Source organism: Carassius gibelio, chromosome B6 (assembly GCF_023724105.1).
Source record: "Carassius gibelio isolate Cgi1373 ecotype wild population from Czech Republic chromosome B6, carGib1.2-hapl.c, whole genome shotgun sequence".
NCBI lineage: Eukaryota > Metazoa > Chordata > Actinopteri > Cypriniformes > Cyprinidae > Carassius > Carassius gibelio.
Window position 1 is genome coordinate 12,579,494 of NC_068401.1, and position 25,948 is coordinate 12,605,441.

At 35.7% G+C, this 25,948-nt stretch overlaps 2 protein-coding genes across 3 annotated transcripts; one reads left to right on the forward strand and one right to left on the reverse strand.

Moving 5' to 3' along the window:
- Window positions 1–1,523: 1,523 nt before the first annotated feature.
- On the forward strand, window positions 1,524–17,071 carry alg6 (ALG6 alpha-1,3-glucosyltransferase). The gene is made up of 14 exons (XM_052559421.1): window positions 1,524–1,746; window positions 1,988–2,072; window positions 2,218–2,307; window positions 2,413–2,501; window positions 3,300–3,382; window positions 3,483–3,547; window positions 3,680–3,865; window positions 5,662–5,797; window positions 8,742–8,827; window positions 10,884–10,968; window positions 11,049–11,119; window positions 12,116–12,184; window positions 15,819–16,014; window positions 16,551–17,071. Exons 1-14 carry the CDS (start codon window positions 1,665–1,667, stop codon window positions 16,746–16,748), a joined length of 1,521 nt encoding a protein of 506 aa, XP_052415381.1. The 5' UTR covers window positions 1,524–1,664; the 3' UTR covers window positions 16,749–17,071.
- itgb3bp (integrin subunit beta 3 binding protein) lies at window positions 17,022–25,942 on the reverse strand. 2 transcript variants are annotated; one of them, XM_052559423.1, is made up of 9 exons: window positions 25,595–25,942; window positions 24,924–24,960; window positions 24,660–24,741; window positions 24,282–24,351; window positions 22,910–22,988; window positions 22,559–22,646; window positions 22,322–22,378; window positions 19,431–19,479; window positions 17,022–18,266 (listed from the first exon to the last, which is right to left on the reverse strand). In XM_052559423.1, exons 1-9 carry the CDS (start codon window positions 25,597–25,599, stop codon window positions 18,260–18,262), a joined length of 474 nt encoding a protein of 157 aa, XP_052415383.1. In that variant the 5' UTR covers window positions 25,600–25,942; the 3' UTR covers window positions 17,022–18,259. The 2 variants fall into 2 exon arrangements, with proteins under 2 accessions (XP_052415383.1, XP_052415382.1); XM_052559422.1 differs by having other exon boundaries at window positions 24,282–24,354.
- Window positions 25,943–25,948: the final 6 nt, after the last annotated feature.

The following is a 25,948-nucleotide window of genomic DNA, read 5'->3' on the forward strand; positions in this document are numbered from 1 at the left end:
TCTATGCCATGTCCATTCTTCTATATCCAATGTTACATTAAAAATTGTTTTTTTTCTATTAGACATATTGTCTAATATTGTGTAGATGGGCTTGGTTTCGCACAGCGCAGCTCGGGACAGTTTCTCTCGAACCTTGTTTTGCAACATTAGTTTCTTCTTTGAAAATACATTTCAAACAAACTATACTATATAAAAAAATGTAAAAGCAGGAAAAAAAATGACTAGACTTTTAAATGTGAAAAAAAAACGAACAAACAAATAAACAAAATGATAAATAGTATTTCATCAAAATCATAATACATAAGCTCCATGCAGGGCAATAAGGACCACTGACGAGCAGGTATCCGATCTCCTGGAGAACATCGCCATCAGTAAATGTGGATCCAGAGGTTACTAAATATTTAAAAGGGTGCAAAGACGAAGCAGTAAATGACAAAGATGGCAAACAGGGACATTAACATGTCATTGAGCTGAATGTGACTAATAGGCTCCTTACTGTAATGAAAGTGTCACTGCAAATCAGCACTTGTCCATGGTTAGGCTATTATTTATAAATATTTAACCACAAAGAAGCTGTCACATCCAGCAGCTCTTGAAACGAATGAAATGCTAACGATTAGCCTAGCACTGCTCAGATAAAAGTTGAGGAGCTCAAGTATGATTGTAAAGTGAGCAACAATTCAGAACTGACTTGTGGACAATGATGCAAAAGCTCTCAGACCTAACTCTGACTGACATCTAGAGGATTTACTAAATGCCTTAACGGGCAGGTCTATATATAACGTTACGATATTTGAGTAAATCAATTCGATTGATGGGATGATGTCATTTATAAATGACACAAATAAATAATAAACTAACAAATTTATTTTTTTCAATTAAATAAAGTTATATTGGCTCTTGTATCAAACTTTCTTTGTCATTAAATCAAATCGCCATGGCAACAAACATAAGTAACGCAGCTGAAAGTCAACATGTTGAGCAAAGTATGAAATATTCCATAAATTCAACAAATTCCATTTCGTTTGTGTTTCTTTAATCCGTTTTAAAGATAAACAAACGCATGTCCTTGTAATTAAATTTTAAACGGTTCTAAAATAACTGTCATTTATAAATCAAAATTGTTCGTTAACTGGGGATATATTTACCTAATAGCCTATGACCTTTTTTGACCAGCATTGATTTAGGCATTTTATGGGATATAGTTGAACATTAACACATCAGGTTTCCCCTATTTTTTCATAATCTTGTTCATAGCATTGGTAATTAGGCAAAAGGCAGTTCATTAAGTGTCTTTACCTGGCGATGGTCCAGTCCATTATTTGATCATTGCTTATTTATTCAGGATCATCATTTAGCAAAATCTTTACTGGACTGCACTTCAACACTCTATTTAAGTCATAACTTATTTTCTATCAACAATTTCAAGTTTTAATCACATCATGGATCAAAATTACAAATCAGATCTTGCCCCCCAAACGCCAAAACTGTTCAATCGCTGCAACCACGTGCTCATGTATGATGTCATCACGGAGCGCCACTCCGCTGACGTATTGTTTCAGGAAGTGAATCTCAGCCGACTCGGCTCTCTAGGAAAGCATGAGCGATACTACAGATTTATGATTTTTTTTTTTAAATCAAAAGTCGTATAAAGGGTAACAGACATGGAGAACTGGAGCCTTATCTCTCTATGTGTGCTGCTCGGTTTAACGTCGAGATGGGCAGTGTCTTTTCATTCCTATTCAGGTTGGTTTAAATGAACCACCGGTTTCTTTAGGAACAGTAAAATTGACACGTCAAAGTCAGCTACAAGTGCTCGGAACAACTCATTCAACCGTAAATAAGCAAGATCAGCTAATCTTAAATGTTAATCAAGGGGGATAAACATTATTCGTGAAAGAAAGTTAAACGTGATGAATATTGTACCGTATACATTTGCGTTTTAATGAATAAATCATACTCTTTTGCATGCCATTTGATGGAATAGGTGCAGGTAAACCGCCAATGTTCGGTGACTATGAAGCACAGAGACACTGGCAAGAAGTGACTTACAATCTACCTGTTCATGAATGGTTAGTCTTTCAATCTTCGTTTATGGCCAAAACTGGCGATGCTCCCTCTCCTCATATATTGTAGAAATTAAATTTCACAGTATTTTATTTATAAGTCCAACGCCTTATATGAATGTGGCCTAACAGTTTTTTTTTCTTCTTCTAGGTACTTCAATACTACAAATAATGATTTGAACTACTGGGGCCTTGATTATCCTCCTTTGACAGCATATCACAGTCTGGTCTGTGCATACGTGTAAGTGTTCTTTTACCTGGTATAGCATCTATATTTTTTATTTATCAGTTGACCATGACTTGATGATGATTTCGATTTTGCCTTGTGTTGTGTCTATTTTTCTAGAGCAAAGCTGCTCAATCCTGAATGGGTGGAGCTGTATGCATCTAGAGGCTATGAAAGCCACGCACATAAGTTGTTCATGAGGGCCACAGGTATGTATTAATATCAGGAATTTATTTCAGATATTTTAGATGCCTGTCACAGTGTAATTTCTACCTCTTAAAAGGATAGCTCCCCCAAAAATGAAAATTCTGTCATTAATTAATCACCTTCATGTCATTCCAAACCTGTAAGACCTTCGGTTCATCTTCAAAACACAAATTGAAGTTGAGCCACTGATGTCACATGGACGGTTATATCGATGTCCTTACCGCATTTCTGGGTCTGGGAATATTTCAGTTGTGCTGCTGTCTGTGGAGGGTCAGAAAGCTCTCAGATTTCATCAAAAATATCTTAATTTGTTCTGAAGTTGAACTGAAGGTCTTACAGGTTTGGAATGACAAGAAGGTGATTAATGTCAGAATTTTCATTTTGATTTCGCATAAATGCTGGGATTATAATGGGCTTTAATCCACCCTTTTTAAAACATGATATTGATTATTATTGTTTTTAAAATTAAAATATATGCTTGTTCTGTGTATACAATTACTCAACTATGCTTTTATTTCATGCACCATACATATATTATTGTTTTCGGGGGAAATTACTCCTCTGCCATTTTTAAAATGAAAATTTAAAGTATGTTAATATATAAAATGTAACTCTAATAAGTAGTTTAATAAGAGTTTGTTTAAATCGCTGCATTGAAGTGCTCTGAATAATCTATTATAATGTTTTTAACAGTTTACAGTCATATGGTTACATCTAGTTATAGTTAAATGATGTAAATCTCTTTAAATTAGGATAAATATTTATGTGTTCATGCATATTAATCTTCCTCGACCCAACAGTTCTTTTTACAGATATATTGATCTACATTCCAGCAGTTTTGTTTTACTGCTTCCACTTTTGCGATGGATCCTCTAAACAAAAGGTAACTAAAAGACTACCTTTGAATTGATATGTTGTAAATTTGTATTTGTAATCATTAACAGGATTTGTTTTGGTCCAAATGTACCATTTTGTTCTCGTAGGTTGCTGCAGCTTTCTCCATCCTTCTGTATCCAGGACTTATACTGATTGACTACGGTCATTTTCAGTATCCTTTAATCTTAATTGCTATAGTGTTTATTTATTATTATGGTATTTATTCATTTAAGCTATTCAGTTATGTCAAGAACTTAAAATCCAAAATGAACATCATGTGCATATTCTTTAACTGCAATTTCAGATATAACAGTGTGAGCCTGGGTCTGGCTCTGTGGGGGATTCTAGGACTTGGTTTGGGCTGGGACTTGTTTGGTTCCTTGGCGTTCACTTTGGCTCTCAATTACAAGCAAATGGAATTATATCATTCACTCCCTTTCTTCTGTTACCTCCTGGGCAAGTGCATCAAGCAGGGCTTGACTGGGAGAGGGTGAGTCATTCGAGTTGTTGCACAAACATTGCACTTTTTTTTAAAGTTGATTCCAATAATATGATAAAATTGATTAACTGAGTTATTTAAGCAGACCTCAAGATATTCCAGATGGTACCAAACCTAGTGTAGTAGGCCTGAAAATTGTTGAGGCCAATTATAGGCTTTCAACAATAGTAGTTTTTAGTTGTATCAGTAGACATGTATACAACAATCAGTGATGGAGAAAAAAGCTTATTGACTTTATGTATTGTATTTTCTTAACAATTAAATGCAGCTTTAGCATAAGAGACTTTTTTCAAATAAAAAAAATAATTATTCTAAACTTTTGATCAGTAGTACTGTAGTGTGTATATATATGTGTGTGTGTGTGTGTGTGTATATATAAATTAAATTAAATAAAAATTTTACCTAAATTAAAAGTTAAATATTTGTTCACGGCTAAACCTGAATAATCACCAAATCTCAGTAATTGTGCATATAAGTGAAAAAGCCCTGTTAATGAAAATTTTGCTTAAAATGAAATAATACATTTGTTGACTGCTATAATTACAGCTTTAGCTGCAAGTTTTCAGCTTTTAATCCAGCTGCAAGTTTCATAACCTGATTGCCTTATTTATGCCTGAAAATAACAAATCTTTAATGTTCATCATTATTAGACACTTCACCACTACATGTGGATTTTCTTTTCTTACTCAATTTGACTTTGTATGCATTTCTACACCAGTCCTGCAGCCGGTCTCAGTGGAAGCACTCTGCTCTATGTGTCTCGCATTTGTTGATTTAGTAACAATGTACCAAGGGCATTTGGAGGCAGATGCATTGGTGGATTAGTTTGCCTGGGAAGAGACATGTCCAGATGACTCTCTGGCCATGCCTGACCCTCCCTGCTATGCCTGTGCGTGCAATTGTATATCTACAGCTGAGAGGTGTTAGTTGCTCCAGTATACAGTACACTGAAAAACTGTGAGAGTATGTTGTCTCTACTCGAAAGTCGGGTGACCTGATTTATGACCCATTCATTATGGAAAATATTTGTTTGAATGTATAAAACACCTCAATTTTTTTTTTTCAACTTATGATTAAATTAATATAATTTTATGACAATTTTGTATAAAATGTTCAATCAGCGAACCATAAAAAAAGCACCATTGTTAGAGCACCATTGTTTAATTGTTATGAGAATGGACAATGTTATTCGTGGATGATACAAAATTACCTAAAGGGATAGTTCACCCAAAAATGAAAATTATGTCATCAATTACCCTCATCCAAACCCGTAAGACCTTTGTTCATCTACTGTACACAAATGAAGATATTTTTGATGAAATCCGAGAGCTCTCTGTCCCTGCATAGACAGCATCGCAACTGAAATGTTCTCCACACCCAGAAATGTAGTGAGGACATAAGTGACTCAACAGCGATTTTACGAAGCTTTGTGAATATTTTGTACACAAAAAGAAAAACTAAAATAATGACTTTATTCAAGAATTATTCTCCTCCAAATCACGTCTTCCTTACTATGTTTCTGGGAACATTTCAGATGTGTTGCCTCTATGGAGGGCCAGAAAGCTCTCGGATTTCATCAAAAATATCTTAATTTGTGTTATGAATATAAACGAAGGTCTTACAGGTTTGGAAGGACATGAGGGTGAGTAATTCATAAATGAATTTACATTTTTGGGGTGAACTATCCCTTTAATATATATTTTTAGATCTTTGTGTTCACGGAATAAATTGAAAGGCAATTATGTTTACACAATTGTAATTTTATCGCTACTTTTTTGTGTACACAGATTTTTTCATTTGGTCAAGATCTCCATGACTGTACTGGTGACCTTTGCCCTCTGCTGGATGCCTTTTTTGTCTGACCCCAAACAACCTCTACAAGTTCTTCATCGCCTTTTCCCCGTTGATCGGGGTTTGTTTGAGGTAATTCACATAATGTCACATATCAAAACAATAATGGCAAACTCCTTCAAGGTAATCGAAATAGGTTCCTTTTTATTTCTTAAAATTTAAAATTTTAATTGAGAAATGCATGTTTACTATTTGATAACATTCAGAACAGTATTTGCACAGTTGGGTCAGGGGCTTTGAGCTCTACTTATGTCAAACACTGAGGTCAAATTTATCAGTCATATTTATTGCTTAAGGAGTGAGTTTTAAACACATCATTACAACGTGATGCTTATTCAGCTCTGTTCTTGCCCGTTATAAAATTTCCAATGCAGGGAATGCCCTTGAAATCCTCATCCACATGCATTAAATTTTTCATTGCATGCATGCATGAATGCATAAATACACTGTTGCCGAAATCCTTTGTAGATACACACAAACATACAGTTTGGGATCTGTGATATTAATGCAAATAGAAGACTGACTTATTACACATCTAGCCAGTCAGATCCTCCTGTATTCATAGATTACCTCAATGAAACCCCTTGGGTCCACTGCAGGATTTATCCTTTAGATCTGATTAGTAAACAAGGGTCTCATGTTGAGTTTATTGGAAAATTAGAGCTGTGTCCTGTTCGTTGTCTAAAGCCTTTTGTAAGTCAATACTGAAATACATGGTGCACAAGTACTGCGGCTTGCTTTTGAAATGCCCCCAAAAACTCTGTTGTCAAAGTAGCTGTGTTGTGAGAAGTAATTGAAAATTCTGCAGGGCTCAGGGCCCGGAATATATCATGCATTTGCCTGACATGAGGCTAACGTAATACACAAGGTGTGAGTAATTCTAACCTAGAGCCTTGAGCATTTGTGACGGACGGAGTGCTAAGCGAGTCTTGGCTTTTGCTATCATATATATCGGAGCATGGTAAAGCTAGATGATATTTAGCTGATCGCTAAATCTGTGCTCTTGTGTGTGTGTGTAGAAAAAGGAAAATTAAATGAATTTAGGCATGGCACTACAGCCAAAACCACTGCATTTTTCGTTCGATAAAGAACAGATAAGCTTAACGGAATTCAAATCAGAAGTTCCTCAAAATGCACATCTTTTAAGGCTGTTTTTGTGGAATGGGGGGTTTAGGGTCAAACAGTGTTGAACCTGGTTATATACAATGTTTAGATTTCAGTTGTGAAAATGTATGCAAATTTAATAAGGCCTTGTTTCCAAATTTTAATATAACATTTCACAAAACGTCATATGAAACTTAATGTCTTAATGTACTGAGACTAATCAACTGAGCAAGTATGGATTTTTTTTTTTTTTTTTTTTTTGGACCACACAAAGAAAGTCAATGATTTGTCAGTGGACCTCATTGACTTTCACTGTATAGACAAAAAACATTTTTCAAAGTGGGACTCATCGGTGGGTCTCATCTTCAGCTGTAGTGTCCACTCGTCTTCACACAGCTGTGAAAGACAGCAGCTGTGTTTTCGAGGATTGAGCACTATGAAGAAATTCTCAGAAGCAAGGGCTGAAACTTTCATAACATTTACTAATTCTGTTGTTGCACAACTGTTAATGGCCACCAGTCTTTGAGGAATCACATGTCGGTACCCCAGCAGAAAGGTCAGCAGGACTCGGATCAGTTTCCTGAAGGGTGCAATTTAGTCTTCTTTATGTGGTAAAACTGCACTCTTTGCAACCTCTGCGACGTTATTAATGTCCTTGGTATGCATTAGGACAGTCATTTAACCCTGTGTCTGTAAGTTTACAAATAAGTGCATAGCTTTTTTTGACATTACGGTTACTTGACAGGAAAATTAATGGCAGTGTAATACTTCACCCTTGCCCTTTGTACCAATGCCCCCCAAGAATGCCCACAGGAATTTTTATTGCGCTTTCAGTTGGGAAATGATTACGCCGAGTAATGTCACTTATGTGCTTTCTCTTCAAAAGCTACATACCATTTAAAGATACTTGCCTTATATGTCAATGCTAATTTTGTAAGCATGATCATAATTTTGTGGTTATTTCAGAAAAGGGTATTTTCTTGAGCTGCAACATTATTGAAAACAAGGAAGAACAAAACCTTCACTTTAACATTTGTTTGCTGCCTAATTTTATACACTATTTTTATGAAAAACTCAAGGCTGTAGGTCCAACAGTGCTACTGCCATTGACTAAAAACAAAAACTATTTTTTTTTAAATTTTAGGTAATTGAAATAAAGCTGAAGTTAAATATAATATAAATAATAGACCATTTGAAAAAAAAGCAAAAATTAAAATGAGAAATATTATAGAACTAACTCGACTAAATAAGAACTATAATTGAAATACTAAATTTACTAAAACTAAAACTCAAAAATAAAGTGAAAACAGAATATTAAAATATAAATTATTCATAAAAAAGTATTAAAAATTTTCATTAATTATAGTTAACTAATTCTAATAGTTAATTTTAGCTAATGCTGAAATAACATTGAGGCATAATATAGCTTTGGTAACAATGAAAAAACTTTATTTATTTTTTTCATTTTGGCATGATATATTTATAATTTTATATTATATTCCAACAGAAAGTTACTTATTACAGGAAGGTAATAAAATATTACCTTTAATATTAGATTTTAGGTGCCTTATTAGAGTTACAAAGAGCAGTGCATTGTATTTGTTGTGTAATATTCCCTATATTTGAACTCTTCATTTGTATGCTTAGGTAATCTAAAGGCATTTGCGTGCATTTAAATGAACTTTTATTTTACTCAAGTGTAAGTTATTAAAACATAAAGTTAAATGAAGTTTTGTTCATTCTGGCCCTAATTTAATTTGAGTTGACACCCCTGAAGTCCCACTAGTTTAAACAACTGTTCATAAAGAGCTTGAAAACTGACCTAGCGGTCAGTGTATCATTCGTTCTCATTGTGTCATTCTGTCCGGAGTGCATTAGTTTAGTGACTTTGACAGCATGTGTTTGTTGACAGGATAAAGTGGCTAACACATGGTGCAGCTTGAATGTGCTGATAAAGATCAAGACCCTGCTGTCCAGAGAGACTCAGCTGTTCCTCAGGTAATCCTTCACCATCCATTTACCCGCCACCCTTTCTCCTTTTCCTTTGTCTCTTTATGTATCACCACCTCAACATCTTTCTCAGTATATTCCCTCTTACCATGTTTGCGAAACACATCTAATTATAACGGGAGGGCACAGTGGGATTATGGGTAACTAATGATATCGGAGAGATTTTGAGATACTGATATGTGGACACTAATCTGCAGGTGCAAGGGCTTGGTCAAGATTATTTCTTTGACTGTTCATTTAAGAATTCCTTTTTTTGTTTTTTGTTTTTTTGTCTTTATTTAGTCTATTTTTAGTCTAAGTCAGTAATTATTTTTTTCATTGGTCTGTTTTAAGGGTGCACTCAATCATGTTTTTCTAATTAAAAAGTTTAAAGGGATACTCCACCACAAAATGATAATTTTGTCATTAATCACTTACCCCCCCATGTCGTTCCAAACCCGAAAAAGAGCTTGGTTCGTCTTCGGAACACAATTTAAGATATTTTGGATGAAAACCAGGAGGCTTGTGACTGTCCTATTGACTGCCAAGTAAGTTACACTGTCAAGGTCCAGAAAAGTATGAACAGCATTGTCAGAATAGTCCCTCTGCCGTCAGTGGTTAAACCAATGTATTTTGAGGCGATGAGAATACTTTTTGAATGCAAATAAAACAAAAATTACAACTTTATTGAACAGTTTGTCTCCTATATATCTCTCCACATCAGTTTATCACCATTTTGGAGAATATGTGCTGAACGCAAACAGCTTACACTCTTCTGTGTCAGCTCACGCCACAAGGAATTTAACAAATAAAGTCGTATTTTTGTTTTATTTGCGTACAAAAAGTATTCTTGTCGCTTCATAGCATTACGGTTGAACCACCGATAGCAGATGGACTATTCTGATGATACTTCTCATACTTTTCTGGACCTTGACAGTGTAATTTACTTTGCAGTCAATGGGACTAAATAAACTAATAAGATTTTTAAAATACGTTTAAAATCATGTATATTCATATGAGATGAAGCCTCAAGTTATACAAGTAGCCTAATAAAACCTGTTTTATGTTAAATGGTGCCGGGGTCTCATTTATAAACTGCAGATGAGGTCATGCATAGTAAAACTAGGTGTTGTGAACTCCATATATGGTGATTTAGGGGAGGAGTCAAGGTGGAGATGTACATACGCACAATCTTCCTTTGAAGATTGGAATTTATAAAGAGATTTTGGCGCAGGTTCTGACGTGGTTTTATGAATCTGAAAACTTTCGTGCATACACAAGATCTAGCCTTTGTGCCTATGTACACTTTTAGGATCAAATCTACGGAGAGTCTAATAAATAAGACCCCTGGTCTGCTCATGGGGGCAGCAATTTTAAAATGACAAGACCAGCCAAATACTGTACACTTGATCTTGTTTAACCCACTATTATTGTACGTTTTCAGTTCATACATTTTTTTATATATACCACATTATAGAATGAATTACTTTAAAGCGAGCAGTTTTACAGTATTAAACATAAAAACAGTGTCAATGTTGCTTTCGATTATAGTAACGGATTAATGTTCTACTATAAAGCAGCTCTTCAGTTTGTTCATGTTTTTATTCACTTCTGTCCTTGATGGACTGAACAGAAGATTTCTGACTGAACAGAAGTTCACTTTGGCAAGCTGTTTAAAATAATGTATATGCTTTCCCTGTACAGTTTATCTCGCCTCTTACATTTGCATCTGTCGTTATGGACCAGATTTTTGTCCCACTAGGGTCATTCATCTCTAATAGGGTCAATTTCCTCCAAGAGAATGATGATTGAGGGCTTCAAGCAATTCTGTGAGTGCTCAGCAGGCCAGCCCTGAATCTCATGCATTTCGTGCATGCTGGGATCTTTCTTGTTGACTGTGAGGATGTATAAAAAGATCAGGCAGCCGTGTCCTCTAGTTCCATGGGATGGATTACAGGCTTTGGCAACAGGGGCTCTTGATCGTATTTCGTATGTGTGTATAGTAAATCTTTTTATTAAAGTATGGATGCACTCAATGAAATAACTTTTTCTTTTTTCCTTTCAGTTTTGCTCTTACTCTGTTGTTCGTCCTGCCTACATCTTTAAAACTGTTGTCCAAACCAACTCTATGGCAGTTTAAGCTTGCCTTGGTAAGTGGGGCCATGATTATGTGTTTGTTCAACGACTTGTATTTTTGACCACTGACTCCCCTGATCTGCTTTTACTGTAGGTGAACACCTCCCTGGCTTTTTTCCTCTTCTCCTTCCAAGTCCATGAGAAGTCTATCCTTCTAGTAGCCTTGTAAGTACTGGAATATAACTGGAATATATCAAGTAATATTCATATTACTTGATCTAATTGCTACTGCTACTTTTGCTTAACCCACCGTCATCGATGTAGACAAAATTTGATATGACAAACTAAATAACAGTATCATGTTTGAGAAGTGTTCAGTTTCATAACTTTAAGTGCCTGAAAATAATTATTTGGTGATTACTAGAAACCTCTTAAGATTTACTTATATTGTTTGATATTTTTACCGTTATTTATGCTTTTTAACTTTAACATTGGGTCTACCTAATAAACACTGTAGTTATAATTGTGTATAAAGATGCAGAAACGAAGCAATAATTAATGTTAGTTACCCAACACATAATTATAAAAATAGCCTATGATAAAAAAGCTATATTTGTTGATCTCTCAACATTAGAAACTTTACTTTCAGTTAAGTGATTGATTAGTGCTGTATTTTCCCATGTTCTGTATCAGGGTTGCCAGGTTTTCACAACAAAACTCACCCAATTGCTACTCAAAACTAACCCAATCACATTTAAAGGGTAAATACACTTTTCTGGTGGGGTTATATATCACCTGCCCAGGGGCTAAATGTCACGTTATTTGGTGTCGCTTCAACCCGCGGCAACAGTGTTAAATAGCCCAATTTCGCTGTAAAACTGAGAACTTGGCAACACTGTTCTGCATGTTTATAGTCATAAATCGAACATATTATCATATACAACATATGCATAAAACTACCTGCAATCAACAGATTTTAAATGTTGTGTTCCCATATATCTTGCACGAGTTAGTCAATCAGTAAGGCATGTTTCTGGATTAAGGGTCTCTATCGGGTGTTAAAAATTAGCTGACAGAGGAAGTGTAGTGACTGGATCACTGAAGAGAGATACTGATACCTAGTCCTTGCCCTCTCAACTACATAATTATAGCATTGGTATCATGTAAACATATCTGTAATGTAGTAAATATAGTCTTAAAAGTTAAATATATGTTTTACAGGCCAGTTTGCCTTGTCATCAATGAAATACCTCTGATCGCCATTTGGTTTCTACTAACATCAACTTTCAGGTAAGGTATCAAGCAGTATGTGTTACTTAATGAAAATTACAGTACTATAAATTAATCCTTATGGTTAAGATAGAAACAAAATCAGCGAATGACTATATAGCGAGAAGAAGAGTACTAGTAGCCGATAGGGGAGTCCCAGCTGTCCACACTAATTGTTGTGTGCATGGTTTAACATTTAACATTTAACATTTAACATTTAATCATTTAGCAGACGCTTTTATCCAAAGCGACTTACAAATGAGAACAATAGAAGCAGTCAGGTCAACAAGAGAACAACAACAGAATACAAGTGCCATGACAAGTCTCAGTTAGTCTAGTATAGAACGCATAGCCAGGTGTATTTAAATTTTTTTTTTTTTTTTTTTTTTTTTTAAGTAAATGAAAAAGACAAGAAGAGGAAAAGTACTGGTGTTAGTAGGTTAAGTGCAGGCGAAAAAGATGAAATTTATTTTATAATGAAATGAAATGAAATGAAGTTTAGTGTAAGGATATCACTGGATTACATGACATAGCCCACATACCATTAAACTAAGACCCCTTTGTGTAAACACAACCCACCATTCTCTAGAATCGCACTGACTGCTTTCACAAAACTAGTTTTAATGCTGCATATTTATGTTTTTAGCCAAAGACATGATGTTCTTTGTTATGGAAGATAAGTGTATTATATTCTATGATTGTGTAATTGTTGCGCTATTAGGGGAAATATCCACGAGAACATACAGAGACAACACATTGCCAGAGTTTTCTCTGCCCCCAAATGCACACCATTAGCACACTTTTTATACTCATTATAGCGAAATGTTGAAAATTCACAGCTAGTATTGTTTTTTTCTGCGTCATGACCTGTTCTGCAAACACAAAGATTGTTTTATTTTGTCAACACTATCTCAATAGCAGTATTATCTATGGTATGGTTGGTGTGCAAATTATTGTTTTTCAGTCAAATGCCTATGGAAACAGTTAAGCTAGTTAGCTAAAGGTTTACTTCCATGTCTAATATACTTGTGTGAGGTTAAATACATTGCCTATATGTTGATCTCATCAATGCAATTTACAGAAAATGTTTTATAAGCAATACTGAAGACCTACTGGAAAATGGGCACCATTATGATAATTAAACCATTTTTCAATATACAGTTGCTGGTCATATAATTAGAATATCAAAAAGTTTATTTATTTCACTAATTCCATTCAAAAAGTGAAACTTGTATATTATATACATTCATTACACACAGACTGATATATTTCAAATGTTTATTTCTTTTAATTTTGATGATTTGGCAAATAAGGAAAATCCCAAATTCAGTATCTCAGAAAATTAGAATATTACTTAATAATAATATTAATAATTCATTACATTTATATAGTGCTTTTCTAGGCACTCAAAGTGCTTTACATAGTCAGGGGGTATCTCCTCATCCACCACCAGTGTGCAGCATCCACCTGGATGATGCGATGGCAGCCATATTGCGCCAGAATGCCCACCACACACCAGCTTACTGGTGGAGAGGAGACAGAGTGATGAAGCCAATCAGCAGATATGGGGATTGTTAGGAGGGCATGATGGTTAAGGCCAATGGGCGAATTTAGCAAGGATGCCGAAAAGACATCCTGGGATTTTTACTGACCACAGAGAGTCAGGACCTCGGTTTAACGTCTCATCCGAAGGACGGTGCTTGTTGACAGTATAGTGTCCCCATCACTACACTGGGGCACTAGGACCCACACAGACCACAGGGAGCACCCTCACTAGCACCTCTTCCAGCAGCAACCTAGTTTTCTCAGGAGGTCTCCCATCCAGGTACTGACTAGGCACAGCCATGCTTAGCTTCAGTGGGAAACCGGTCTTGGGCTCCAGGGTGATATGGCTGCCGGCCATAAGACCAATACAAAGAAAGGATTTTTAGAAATCTTGGCCATGAAAAATATGAGCATGTACAGCACTCAAAACTTAGTTGGGGCTCCTTTTGCCTGAATTACTGCAGCAATGCGGCGTGGCATGGAGTCGATCAGTCTGTGGCTCTGCTCAGGTGTTATGAGAGCTCAGGTTGCTCTGATAGTGGCCTTCAGCTCTTCAGCATTGTTGGGATATTCTGACATATTGCATCTTCTTCATTACAATACTCCATAGATTTTCTATGGGGTTGAGGTCAGGCGAGTTTGCTGGTCAATTAAGAACAGGGATACCATGGTCCTTAAACCAGGTACTGGTAGTTTTGGCACTGTGTGCAGGTGCCAAGTCCTGTTGGAAAATGAAATCTGCATCACCATAAAGTTGGTCAGCAGCAGGAAGCTTGAAGTGCTCTAAAACTTCCTGGTATATGGCTGCGTTGACCTTGGACCTCAGAAAACACAGTGAAGCATGCCCCCTCAAACCATCACTGACTGTGGAAACTTTACACTGGATCTCAAGCAACATGGATTGTGTGCCTCTCCTCTCTTCCTCCAGGCTCCTCCAGACAGCAGTCCAGTCCTTTTTGTCTTTAGATATTTCTGATGCTGTTTGTTGTTCATGAGTGGCTTGACCCAACGATTGTGACAGCTAAAACCCATGTTTTGCATACGTCTGTGCCAAGGTGTTCTTGAAGCACTGACTCCAACTGTAGTCCACTCTTTGTGAATATCCCCCACATTTTTGAATGGGTTTTGTTTCATAATCCTCTCCAGGGTGCTGTTATCTCTATTTCTTGTACACTTTTTTTCTACCACATCTTTTCCTTCCCTTCGCCTCTCTATTAATGTGCTTGGACTCAGAGCTCTGTAAACAGCCAGCCTCTTTTGCAATGACCTTTTGTGTCCTGTCCTCCTTGTGCAAGGTGTCAATGGTCATCTTTTGGACAACTTTCAAGTCAGCAGTACAGAACTAGACTGAGAGACCATTTAAAGGTCTTTGCAGGTGATGTGAGTTAATCAGCTGATTAGAGTGGCACCAGGTGTCTTCAATATTGAACTTTTTCACAATATTCAAATTTTCTGAGATACTGAATTTGAGATTTTCCTTAGTTGTCAGTTATAATCATCAAAATTAAGAGAGATAAATATTTGAAATATATCAGTTTGTGTGTAATGACTGAATATAAGTTTCTATTTTTGAATGGAATTAGTAAAATAAATCAACTTTTTGATCATATTCTAATTATATAACCAGCACCTGTATAAAATTTTTAATTTATAAAATAGTTGGTTAAATTTTTCCATCAACTAAAACATTATTTTTATCTAAAACTATAAGCCATTTTAGTCAGAGTGAAACTGACTGAAGAGACTGAATATGACACAATTTATTAAATCTAAAGGTGTTTTGTTTTTTCTACATCCATGCCATTAGGTGTCCATTAATTTTGAAATGGCAGGACCAATTGAATGCTAGGAACTTTATCTTGGTCGCCCTGCTATTAACACACTTTAAGTTGCGAAGTAAATTGATCCTGTCTGACTAAGAATAATGCATTTGTATTCAGTAGAAAGATTTGCGTGATTTTACATCCACGCCACTTGGTGTCAGTATATGTATGTGATGTAGCAAGTACTCTATATGATGATTGCTACATTGGTCTGAACACCAGCTGTATCATAAACAGAGATAGATAATCACTTATTGTACAAATCTTGACTTTTTTGTTTTCTATAGCATGCTCCCCCTTCTGCTGAAGGACGGTTTGCTGTTGCCTTATGTGGTGACCTCATTGGCATTCCTCTTTCTGAGTTTGTATCTACTCTCTGCTTTCGAGAGAAGTACAGAAGAAGAGCTCAGACTGGGTCTCTATCGCAAACTCACTCAGCGCTGGCTGCCTAAACTCAACCTCAGCCGGATCATTAAATGGAAAGTAAGTTAACATCGACGTCACGGCCTGTTACTCCACACCACTGATGTTAATGACATCGACGCTTATGAAGAAGTCAGTTAAGTACACTGGCCCACCTGAACGGCTCATAGCTTTCACATTAGCTTGACCCCGTGCTCTTCTTAGCGCTTTTGAAGACTGAATGTTTCAACAGCTCCTTGTGTGAATGTTCAAGACCAGGAGGTGTGCTATTTTTGTAGCGCGAGTCATTAACACAGGTTTGCCTAGATATATTTATTTACACAAGAGACATAAATAAGGGGGCCCTACGATGAAGGTAGAGTTTCATTGGGGGGGTCGTGTTGCTCACACCAGCACTTCCACTGATCCTTCACTCCATCTGTCGTAAATAGACATGTTAATGTTTATACCTCGACTCACCTTCCAGAAACAGGGTGGAAAATAAACATCAAGTTACAAGGATCCGTGTCATGCTGAGCACTTGACTAGAACTAATGAACCTTTGTCAGGGTACTTCTTCTCTCTTGTAATAAGTGTTGTCACTTTGTCTTTTACAGTTCTGGTTTTCATTGGTGGCCATGGCAGCGTTGAGCTTTACGAGCGTGTGGTTGAAGCCCCCAGCCAAGTTTCCCGATCTGTTTCCGGTGCTGGTCTCAGCCCTCTCCTTTCTCCACTTTCTGGGCTTCATCATATATTTCAACCAGGTCCAGTTGATGGAGCCGCAGAGGAAAAAGAGTCAGAAGAAAACAAACTGAAATATGTCTTCAAAGACGTTGGTTGTCAGAGGAAGAACTACAGCCAGGATGACGGTGAAAGGAAAGGACAGTCCCTTCGGTTAGAAACGAACAGAATGGGAATAGTTTGGGAAAATTCAATTTCCTGTTAATAAGGTTTAGGGATCTTGCTTGAGTTGAGAAGAGTGTATTCAGTGAAAGGAGATACAGTTACTTTCTCTCACTTGTTTGCCTTGGAGACAAATTCAGTTAGTGGGATATTGGTATTGTGTAAATGACCAAACCGTAAGACCATTATTTTTACATTTTTAATACATCATTAAATGGTTTTGTACCAAATGAAAGTGTCTCCAGTGTTTTCAAATGGCCCAACAGTGAACAAAAATGGGGATGTGCGATTTGGGGGGAAAAAAAACTTAAACGTAATTTAATGTGATTGCTTTATGATTTTTAAAAAAACAATTTAATGGCAATTTAAAAAGCTTGAAATAAAAATAAAAACAACTTCAGATTTGCTACACAATTCTACCATTTCTTTTTTGAATCTATATAGCAATATGACAAAAAAATTTATAATAATTGTTAGAATTCTTATTTTAAAATAAATTCCTAAAATAAATGACTATATTTCCCTATAAAATAAAAAATGATAATTTAAGAAAATAATACACTTAGTTTACAGTACGTCTGTAAAAATGTAACACTAATGTTTATTAAACAATGTGCATATACTTAAATCACAGTTTTGTAGCACAAAAACCTCACTAAGCCACATCATTTTTTTTTTTTTTTTTTTATTAATCATGCAGTCCTAAGCAAACGGCAACATCAAATAAACAAAATAATAATAATAATAAACTACTAATATTATTTTAAGTAGTAAATTTAGAAAAATATTAATTAATACAAAGGAATAATCTTGCCAATGACTGAAGGCTAGAACTAAAGCTATGCATTTAAACGCTTCAACTTCATGAGCTGTAAAACAAAAATGATGGAAGGAGACATATCAGAACATAATGCTGTAAAGCTGAAATACCAAGGGGAAAAAATACAAGCAATCTTTTTCCCCCTTCTTTGTGCGAGTTAATGATGGCCATTAAAAAAAATCCATTACAACTATAAATGTTATCAGGTCACAAAGGGGCTAGTGTGTTACAGCCTGAGCGAGGTCTGATGAGAGAATGAACAGGTTTTGGTTTGACTGTCTTACTCGATATAATATAGTGCAAACAGCAAGCTATAATACTGGAGTGCATGATACAATTTCAATGAATGGTGCTAATATTAACCATATCTTCATATTGAGTCATGCAGTACTTAGTTACACATCTTGGAAAGCGAATTTTGAAACGCTGTTCTTGTTCTTCTCAAGTGTAGCAATGCAAAGTGTGTGACAAGTGTGTGTTTTGTTAGGTCAGCTTAAGCTTTTGTCCTTGAGACAGCCTCTAGAAGTGATAAAGAGAGAGTTACGTGATCCACCTTGAGCAGGCACCAGCTGCCGTCCATGTCGTACATCGAAAAATGATCCCTCAGCGGCTGCCAAAATAAAGAGACAGATCCACCATCAATACTCTTCTGTATATCTGGGCATGTGTAGTTTTCCAACATCTGTTGTAGCTTTCTTAAATACCTATCCGGGTGTATGCATAGATTCCTCCCCATATCAGCCCTAATGGGACTGTATGCCAGCAGTAAGAACACTATTTTCGCAGCGACGCAGCACACCGTGTATTGTAGAATCAACATTCTGTCAGATTCTCAGTGAATGGATTCAATGTAAATGTGTCTGAGATGGGATGGCGAGGTCTCGGCAGCGCTGTCTCATTTTGACTACGCCAGAAAGACTGACAGCCTCTTCAGACATCTCGCCGCTTTCAGACTGACAGGATGTTCAGTGTACATCAAACAAGCTGACAGAGAACCGCGGCTCTGCCAAAACCGGAACCGTTCCATTTGCACAGAATGATATTCAAACAAAAAAACCATATTGCATGTAATAGTCAGTGGTATAATATAATATAATATATTATGTCTATTAAATTACTACAAAACATTGAAATTAAATAGACTGACATAATTACATGGCAGTGCAAAAGTTTGGGGTCAGTAAAAATATTTATGTTCACCAAAGATGCATTTATTTAATAATTCATGAGAACAGTATTTTTTTATATATATATATATATATATATATATATATATATATATATATATATATATGTATATATATATATACATATATATATATATATATATATAAAGAAATATTCTGTAATATTACAAATGTCTTCACTGTCACTTTTCATCAGTTTAATGTATCCTGACCGTATAAAAGATTTTTTTTTTTAAATGTTTATATATGCATGAAATTGTCCTATTAAGCAGTTCTGTGAAATTATCAAACCTGTACAATTAAGTTGCTATTAAATTAAGCATAATTATCTAGAAATAACTTTCTGATCTCATGATAACTGTATTTTGTATGGATTAAGAAGATCGGTTGCACATATGTTGCTATGTGCTTGGTAAGGTGTGCTAGCATGTTACCCAAGGATTCTGGGTAGGTGCTAGGGTGTGCAGGGTCAAAACAGCCCAAAAACCAATACTAATTAATGTACAATTACACGAATCTCTGTAATGTGACAAGCTTTTAAAGTTGCAATGAGTACAGTACAAACCCGGGTGGGGGTGGAGACATACCTTAAGATTGCCTTCAGAAATTCATAAGAGCTGCCAGTCTGTTTCATCCCTGTGAAAGCAACATAGACACATCACCACACACTTTATCTAGCTTAAGAGACTAGATCATTTTGAGAATACATGAATGAGACACGTGCACGTGTAACTTATCAAGTAAATCCATCCATCACTCATAGATTTTGTAGACTGCTGCAGCTCCCAGAGCTGCTAGATGATCTAAATGCAAATGATCTGAAATGCACTGACTAAATGCATCTCCTATTCCTGCGGGACATGTGTGAACAAAACAGAGAGCAAAACACAGGCTGAGAGTTGCTCAACTTTACCCTCCCCACCCAAAGCCCTCTAATATACAGCAGTCGTTTAACTGTGCTGGTGTTTTCCATCAAAAAGACTCAAATGTTCCCCAAACAGACCCCATTTATCCTTCAGCAGCCCAGGATTGATGTGATATTAGCAGGGTCTGTGACCCCGTCCCGGCCAAGAACCAAAAACCTATTTGTTTTATTACATTTTAAGGAATTTTTAATACAGTCTATTAAGGCTGTCTTACAAATCTGCCATGACTCTACCCCATCTGTGGCCTGATCAATTTTTATATTGCTGATCCGTCCCCTTCCTTCTCATTTTGTCATTGCGAAATTCATATTACATAGGATTTTCTTATGGAAAACTTGCCATAAAAATACGTTACTACATCTGCTGATGCGCACGGGGGGCTGCCGCGCGTAGACGGAGCAGATCAAATTTGTTTCAGCGGTAAGCAGAACTGTTTAAATGTTATTTATTTTCATGCTCCAAAGAAAATATATTGTGAAGTGCAACATTGATTGAGAACATAACAATGTCTCTGTATGGCCGTAGAATGGGCCGATTTATGAATCCTTTGCTCAGCTCCTTTAATTGAATTTTCCAAATCTCTCGCCACACAGAAATAATCAATACCCTCTGTCCAGGCGACAAACTTGCTTGAGAATTATTGCACTCTCTCTTTACTCATTTTGCGCTCATCAGCAACATGTAGCGTGAAGCTCGGGACTTGGTAATGCCTGAATGAGCCGGAAAATTTACAGCCGATCTGATTGTTTAGGAGGGATGGCCTCTCTTGAATGCTTAGGTAAAACTTTTGTCCATTTCGCCATTAACATTTTGCTTGCCAGTTGCCCTTTCGCCCAAGGTTATGTTTTGGGAAGCCATTCGATGAAGGGGCTTCCGTTAGGGACATGGATTCAGCGGTTTGCCTGTCAAAGTTAAAATATCCTTGTGGATTTTCTCAGCTGTCTTGGCGGTATCACGCTGCCTGGTGTTCAGCTTGCTTTTACACGAGTAGTGTCATATCCTCGCCATCATATGTCATCCGCACCAGCTCCTGTATGGCTCAAGTACTCTAATAGCAATGATGTGTCTCTGTGAAATCCAGGGTATTAGTGATCCGTGCCAGGACCTAATGATGTCCCAAGAGAGCTTCAAATACAACATCTTCAACTACTTACATATGATTTGACTAAGTATCATTTATTTAAAGTTTAAAAATAGTTCTGGGCCAGTTGTGAATGTAGAAAAAAAATCTAATAAATTTATGAACACAGATAAGGGAATTTGAGATTATTTCAAGCTTTCAAACACTACTTAAAATGTAATGAGAAAAACCTCACTGGAAAGAAACACATTATTTGTACAGGACATACTCTGATGCTCAGTTTGATAACTGAAGTCTGCTTACTGAAACGATCCGTATTAAGCTGTGTTTCTGTGAAAATGGTCTTTAATAACAAAAAACAAAAAAAAAATCTAAATTAAAATGTTAATACATTATGTTGATCTATAATATAACATTTTAAAATGCAATTTATTCTTTTGATGTTAAACCTATCTAAACTGTCACTTGATTAATTGAATGCACTCTTGAAGTATAAAAGTACTGTTTTATTTAAAAGAATATCTAAAGCCCCAAATTAGTCAAATCTGGACCAAATTCTTACATAATGGCAAAATTTGTATAATTTTTCATAATGGCTATTTTAGATTTTTTTTTTATTGTCAATGTATGTTATAATGTCTTAACAGGGTTAATTCTCTTTCTAGGGATGTAAATGTGAAAACACTCTTTTTTTCTGTTGTTGTTGTTATTCTCTACATTGATATATTTCATGCTCCACCATGTGATCAAGATTGTGACATTCCTTTTTTGTCGAGCTACAAGCAACATATACGCAGAGGTCCTCGAGTGTGACTAATTAAAACAATTTCAGGCGACCTTATCTTAAAAACATGCTGAACTTGATCACAATCCCACCATTGAGTTGCAACAAATCACCATTGTGCCATTGAATCACAAGTGCAGCTTTGCTGGGGGCTGAATGTGTGCTTGAAATAATCGAATTAATTCTGTCCCACGAAGAGGAGTTCTGGCTTGTTTGGGTTAGAAAAATGAAATATTTTTCTTAGAGTTAAACTTTCTATTTCTGCAAAGACCGAGACAAGTGTTTATGAACATGCCGCACTGACAAACCAAATCTCATAAATGGCTATTCAGGGGTCCCATGTGACCAAGATCAATCATGACTCACATATAAGTGGAACACAAAATGTTTCCTTTCTCTTGCTCTTTTAAGGAAAGCAGTGGGCTCAGAATCATGTAATTGGAATTGGAATCAATTCTATATGGCACATCATTTATCCATGTGTCAGTTTATCAAAGACTGTGTTGTGATAGGGAAACATTCAAGATTTGAAACATAACTAATTGTGTACAGCTTGCTTTCTGATCTGACAGAACTACTAAGACTGAATATCCGCTTAAGATAAGTGTTATCATTCATGCTTTTTAAATGGTAAATTAATTCCTAAAGTCAATTCTGAACATTCATTTGATTCCCAAATTCACTCACCTTGGAAATGGCCCTTGTTTTTGTCTGCTTTATTTGCACACGATGCAATTTTAGCACCTGGAAAGTAAAAAGGATTTCGTTTTATGTTTCACCCACAGCAAGAACTGATAGCCAATACTCTTAATAGCGAATAAATTGTTTAAACAATGTCTATAAAGCGACCTTGAGAAAGTGAATCATTTTATTTCCATGCATTGTGCAGTTAATGCATCACAGCAGAAAAGAGGAAGGACTCACACAGATTCTCATGTCTCTTGAGTTCAGTTTGTAGATCAGCAGGACTCATCAGCAGGAGACTCCTCAGCTCACTACTGCCCTCTACTGACTACAAACAAACATTCATATAAGAACAATCTGCCATCATATATGGCGTTTCTGTTGCAACCTCAATAAGTTGCTTCACACATCAAATAAGCTTCGCCTAGTCTAGGTCTGTACCACAAATTCAGGATTGAGGCACCAAATATATTCATTTAGATGAAACGCAGCCTTTTTACTGTCTGGTGCATGGTTCAGACCCTGAAATAGTTGTTTAATTGGCTACAAAATGATACACTGTGGTTTTCTTACTATATTAGATCCACATACCACTAATGTTTCCAGCTGCTGCCTGTATTTCATGAGGTCCTTGAATGATTTTTTCACCTTAGACCTGAGGAACAGAATCCTGAGGGGGAAAAGGTATTAAAAAATGAATGAAAGACCAAATTTGAAACCAATCTGTTAATAACACTTTTATTTGTTTTTAATAAGATTCCATTTGTTAACATTAGTTAATGCATTAACTAACAAAGAGAATTACTTATCAATAATTTATGAGTTAATGTTCAATTTCAACATTTAATAACACATTATTAAAATCCAAAGGTTATCAATTAATATTATTTAATGTCTATGAACATTTTTTTTCTGTTAATAAAGATTAAAAAATAACATAATGAATGTATTGCTCATTGTTGCTTAATTCATTAACTGACATCAACTAATGGGACTATATTGCAAAATGTTACCAATTATAAATACAATATTTTTTAATTATATTTTATTTTTTTAATCAAGCAAGTGCCAGGACGAAATCTTTTAAACATATTACATTCTTGCAGAAAATGTGCTCGATAAGGAGGACACTGAATTCCGAATTCCTATTCGATATCCTTACTTAGTCTGCGAGAAGACAAGCTGACTAAGAATAAGATATTCATTTATTTTTAATACATGTTTAAAAATATTGGAAGACATATTAAAAGGTTGGCAAAATCTTATACAAGGACCGTCGTCCAATCACACTCAAGATCTCTTCTACATTTTGCACGAGAAGTTCTCTTGGCTTTGACTCCCCAAATGAATACTTTCTTAAATGAATCATAAGCCCGCTCTCTTTATTGATGTTTTTATATATATTTAACTAGCTTCCTCTTAAATGACTGCACTATAAAATTCAAAACTAATGCTTGTCTTGATGGATCACACGGAGCTCTGTGTTAGTATGCGTTGGAAAGGAAATAGGTCTTTTCTTAAACTCTCCTTATCCAACTATTTTTAGTGCTATGTAAATCAACGAGGCTTTTGGCTGGTGATGAAACTCCCTCCATGTCCTGTCATTAAATTCTGATCAGTCATAATGGCTATCAGCCAAGTGGGACAAAGGAAATATCCAGTAATGAGGAGAAATTTCTGTCTGTTCCACTGCTCCAGTTATACCAATGTTAGTAGCTTTGTAAAAATAGACCTTAATGGCACTCTGGTTTATGTAAAATATAGAGTAAAAAGTTTCATATAGTAAGTCAACAACAGAATTAAAAATTAAACCATGCATGGGCCAACAGCTAAGCAATAACTTTATAAACAAATTAAGTATGTATTTTTATTCTCTTTTCTTATTATTTGAAAAATCTTAAATATTATTACAAAAATTACAGGATTCATCAACATGTTTAAAAGGACATTTCTAGATCCTTACCTCTCAGCATCTGTCATGGGCTCTTTTCTTTGAGCGGGATTCGTTTTCTTCCCACCTGCTCTGGAATTACCTGCTGATGAAGCACTAAATGTCAGCAATTTATCAAATCAGCATGGGCAAAGATATTATTAATGGCCACAAAGACAGCTAATCTAAGTGCAGTATCACCGGATTACAAGAGCCTCCTACTGTACAGGATTTAGGCAACAACATGACATGAGCAGGGGATTGTTTATGGTGATCACCGAAAGCGAAAAGAACACACACATCTTGCTCTGTTCACAATGAAAAAAATCAAAAAACAAAAACTCCTGGGGGGCAAAATATACGTTTTATAGGTCTAAGAAAATACAGTAGCTAGTCTGTGGGTTTTAGTACCTGCAGGTCTTGTAGTGGGACTCATTTGGGTTCCAGTCATGGGGGAATAGTCCCTGTTTGGTGCTCGCCTCTTAGCTGGGCTCTAAAATAGATTCATTTGAAGTACTGGTATAGATTTATTTGTGATATTATACTTTTAATAAAGAAGTCTTTAACTTATGGTTACTGACACTTTAAAATGGGCTGAAATACTAAACATTAAAAGAAAATGAAAAAGGCATTTCTGATCGGAAATAAATGGTAGAGATGGTTAAATGAACTCACGTTTTCTTTGTCTTGTAACTGAAGGGCTCTCTTCACACTGTATAGAAAATTAGAGTTTATTAGAGAAGCCGAAAGGCTTACATCATTATGAGCAGTTATTGTCATTTTAGTAATTAACGCTTTAACAGTTTGGGGTTTGCAAATTTATGTGGATGACTCTACAAAAAGACACCAAATAGATATTCAGTACTTTATGTATGTACTTACATTCATACATTATCACATTGTACATTAGATGTGTGTTTTTAATTCAAATTACACTTGTACACATTCAAGTTCAATAGCTGTATTAAAATATAGCGGTTGCTAGATGATATTAATATTACGTGTGACAATTCTTGAACTAACGTTAGCTATATTAGGTTTATCTGTGAGTTATGATACTACAGTAGTACTGTAAAAACCCAAATCCATTAAGACTTAAATCCAGGGTGTGACATTGAAGTATTAAATATTTCTTAGAATTTGTCTTACGTGGAGGACCTTTGACGGGTAAAATGTTATTCATGTTATATAATGTAACGTATTTTTTGGCATTAATGCTGAACAGCATAATAGTAACGAAGGGTAAAATGAAAACATATATCGTTGAAATTATAGTATCTATCGCAATGTTGAAACAGTGTTATTAAATCAGAGAAAATGTGAGTCATGTGAATCGATACACTTACGGCATTTTAAATATGTATATTTTTCTTGTGGTGAAGTTGACAGGCGGTTTTGTAGTTTGGCGCGGTGCGTCAGTAATGTAGTCCCCCGGAAACACTTATCTGTGACCCTATTTCACTGGGAAATTTCATAATTAAATCAGAGTTAAAATGTATTTAGAATAAAGATGGAGTTGTCTGCCAAGATTATATCACACGCACACAGACACACACACAAACACACAAACACACATCTAATTAATAAATATTAAATGAGGAGCACTGAAAGCAGTTGTTTCCCGTTATCTCATTTTAACTGCGCACCGGGTTTGTTTACACACTGCAGCCATGGCAATCAGCCTCGACAGTCAACAACAA

Bases quoted from the DNA above. Each gene is read 5' to 3' on its own strand.
- alg6 (XM_052559421.1), top strand. From the start codon at position 1,665: ATGGAGAACTGGAGCCTTATCTCTCTATGTGTGCTGCTCGGTTTAACG. The intron at 8,828-10,883 runs GTAATCCTTCAC...TTTTCCTTTCAG, and splicing joins GAGACTCAGCTGTTCCTCAG to TTTTGCTCTTACTCTGTTGT. The intron at 16,015-16,550 runs GTAAGTTAACAT...TGTCTTTTACAG, and splicing joins GCCGGATCATTAAATGGAAA to TTCTGGTTTTCATTGGTGGC.
- itgb3bp (XM_052559422.1), bottom strand. The intron at 24,355-24,659 runs GTACTAAAACCC...GTGCTTCATCAG, and splicing joins TCCCACTACAAGACCTGCAG to CAGGTAATTCCAGAGCAGGT. The intron at 22,989-24,281 runs GTAAGGATCTAG...TTTCCCCCTCAG, and splicing joins CCCATGACAGATGCTGAGAG to GATTCTGTTCCTCAGGTCTA.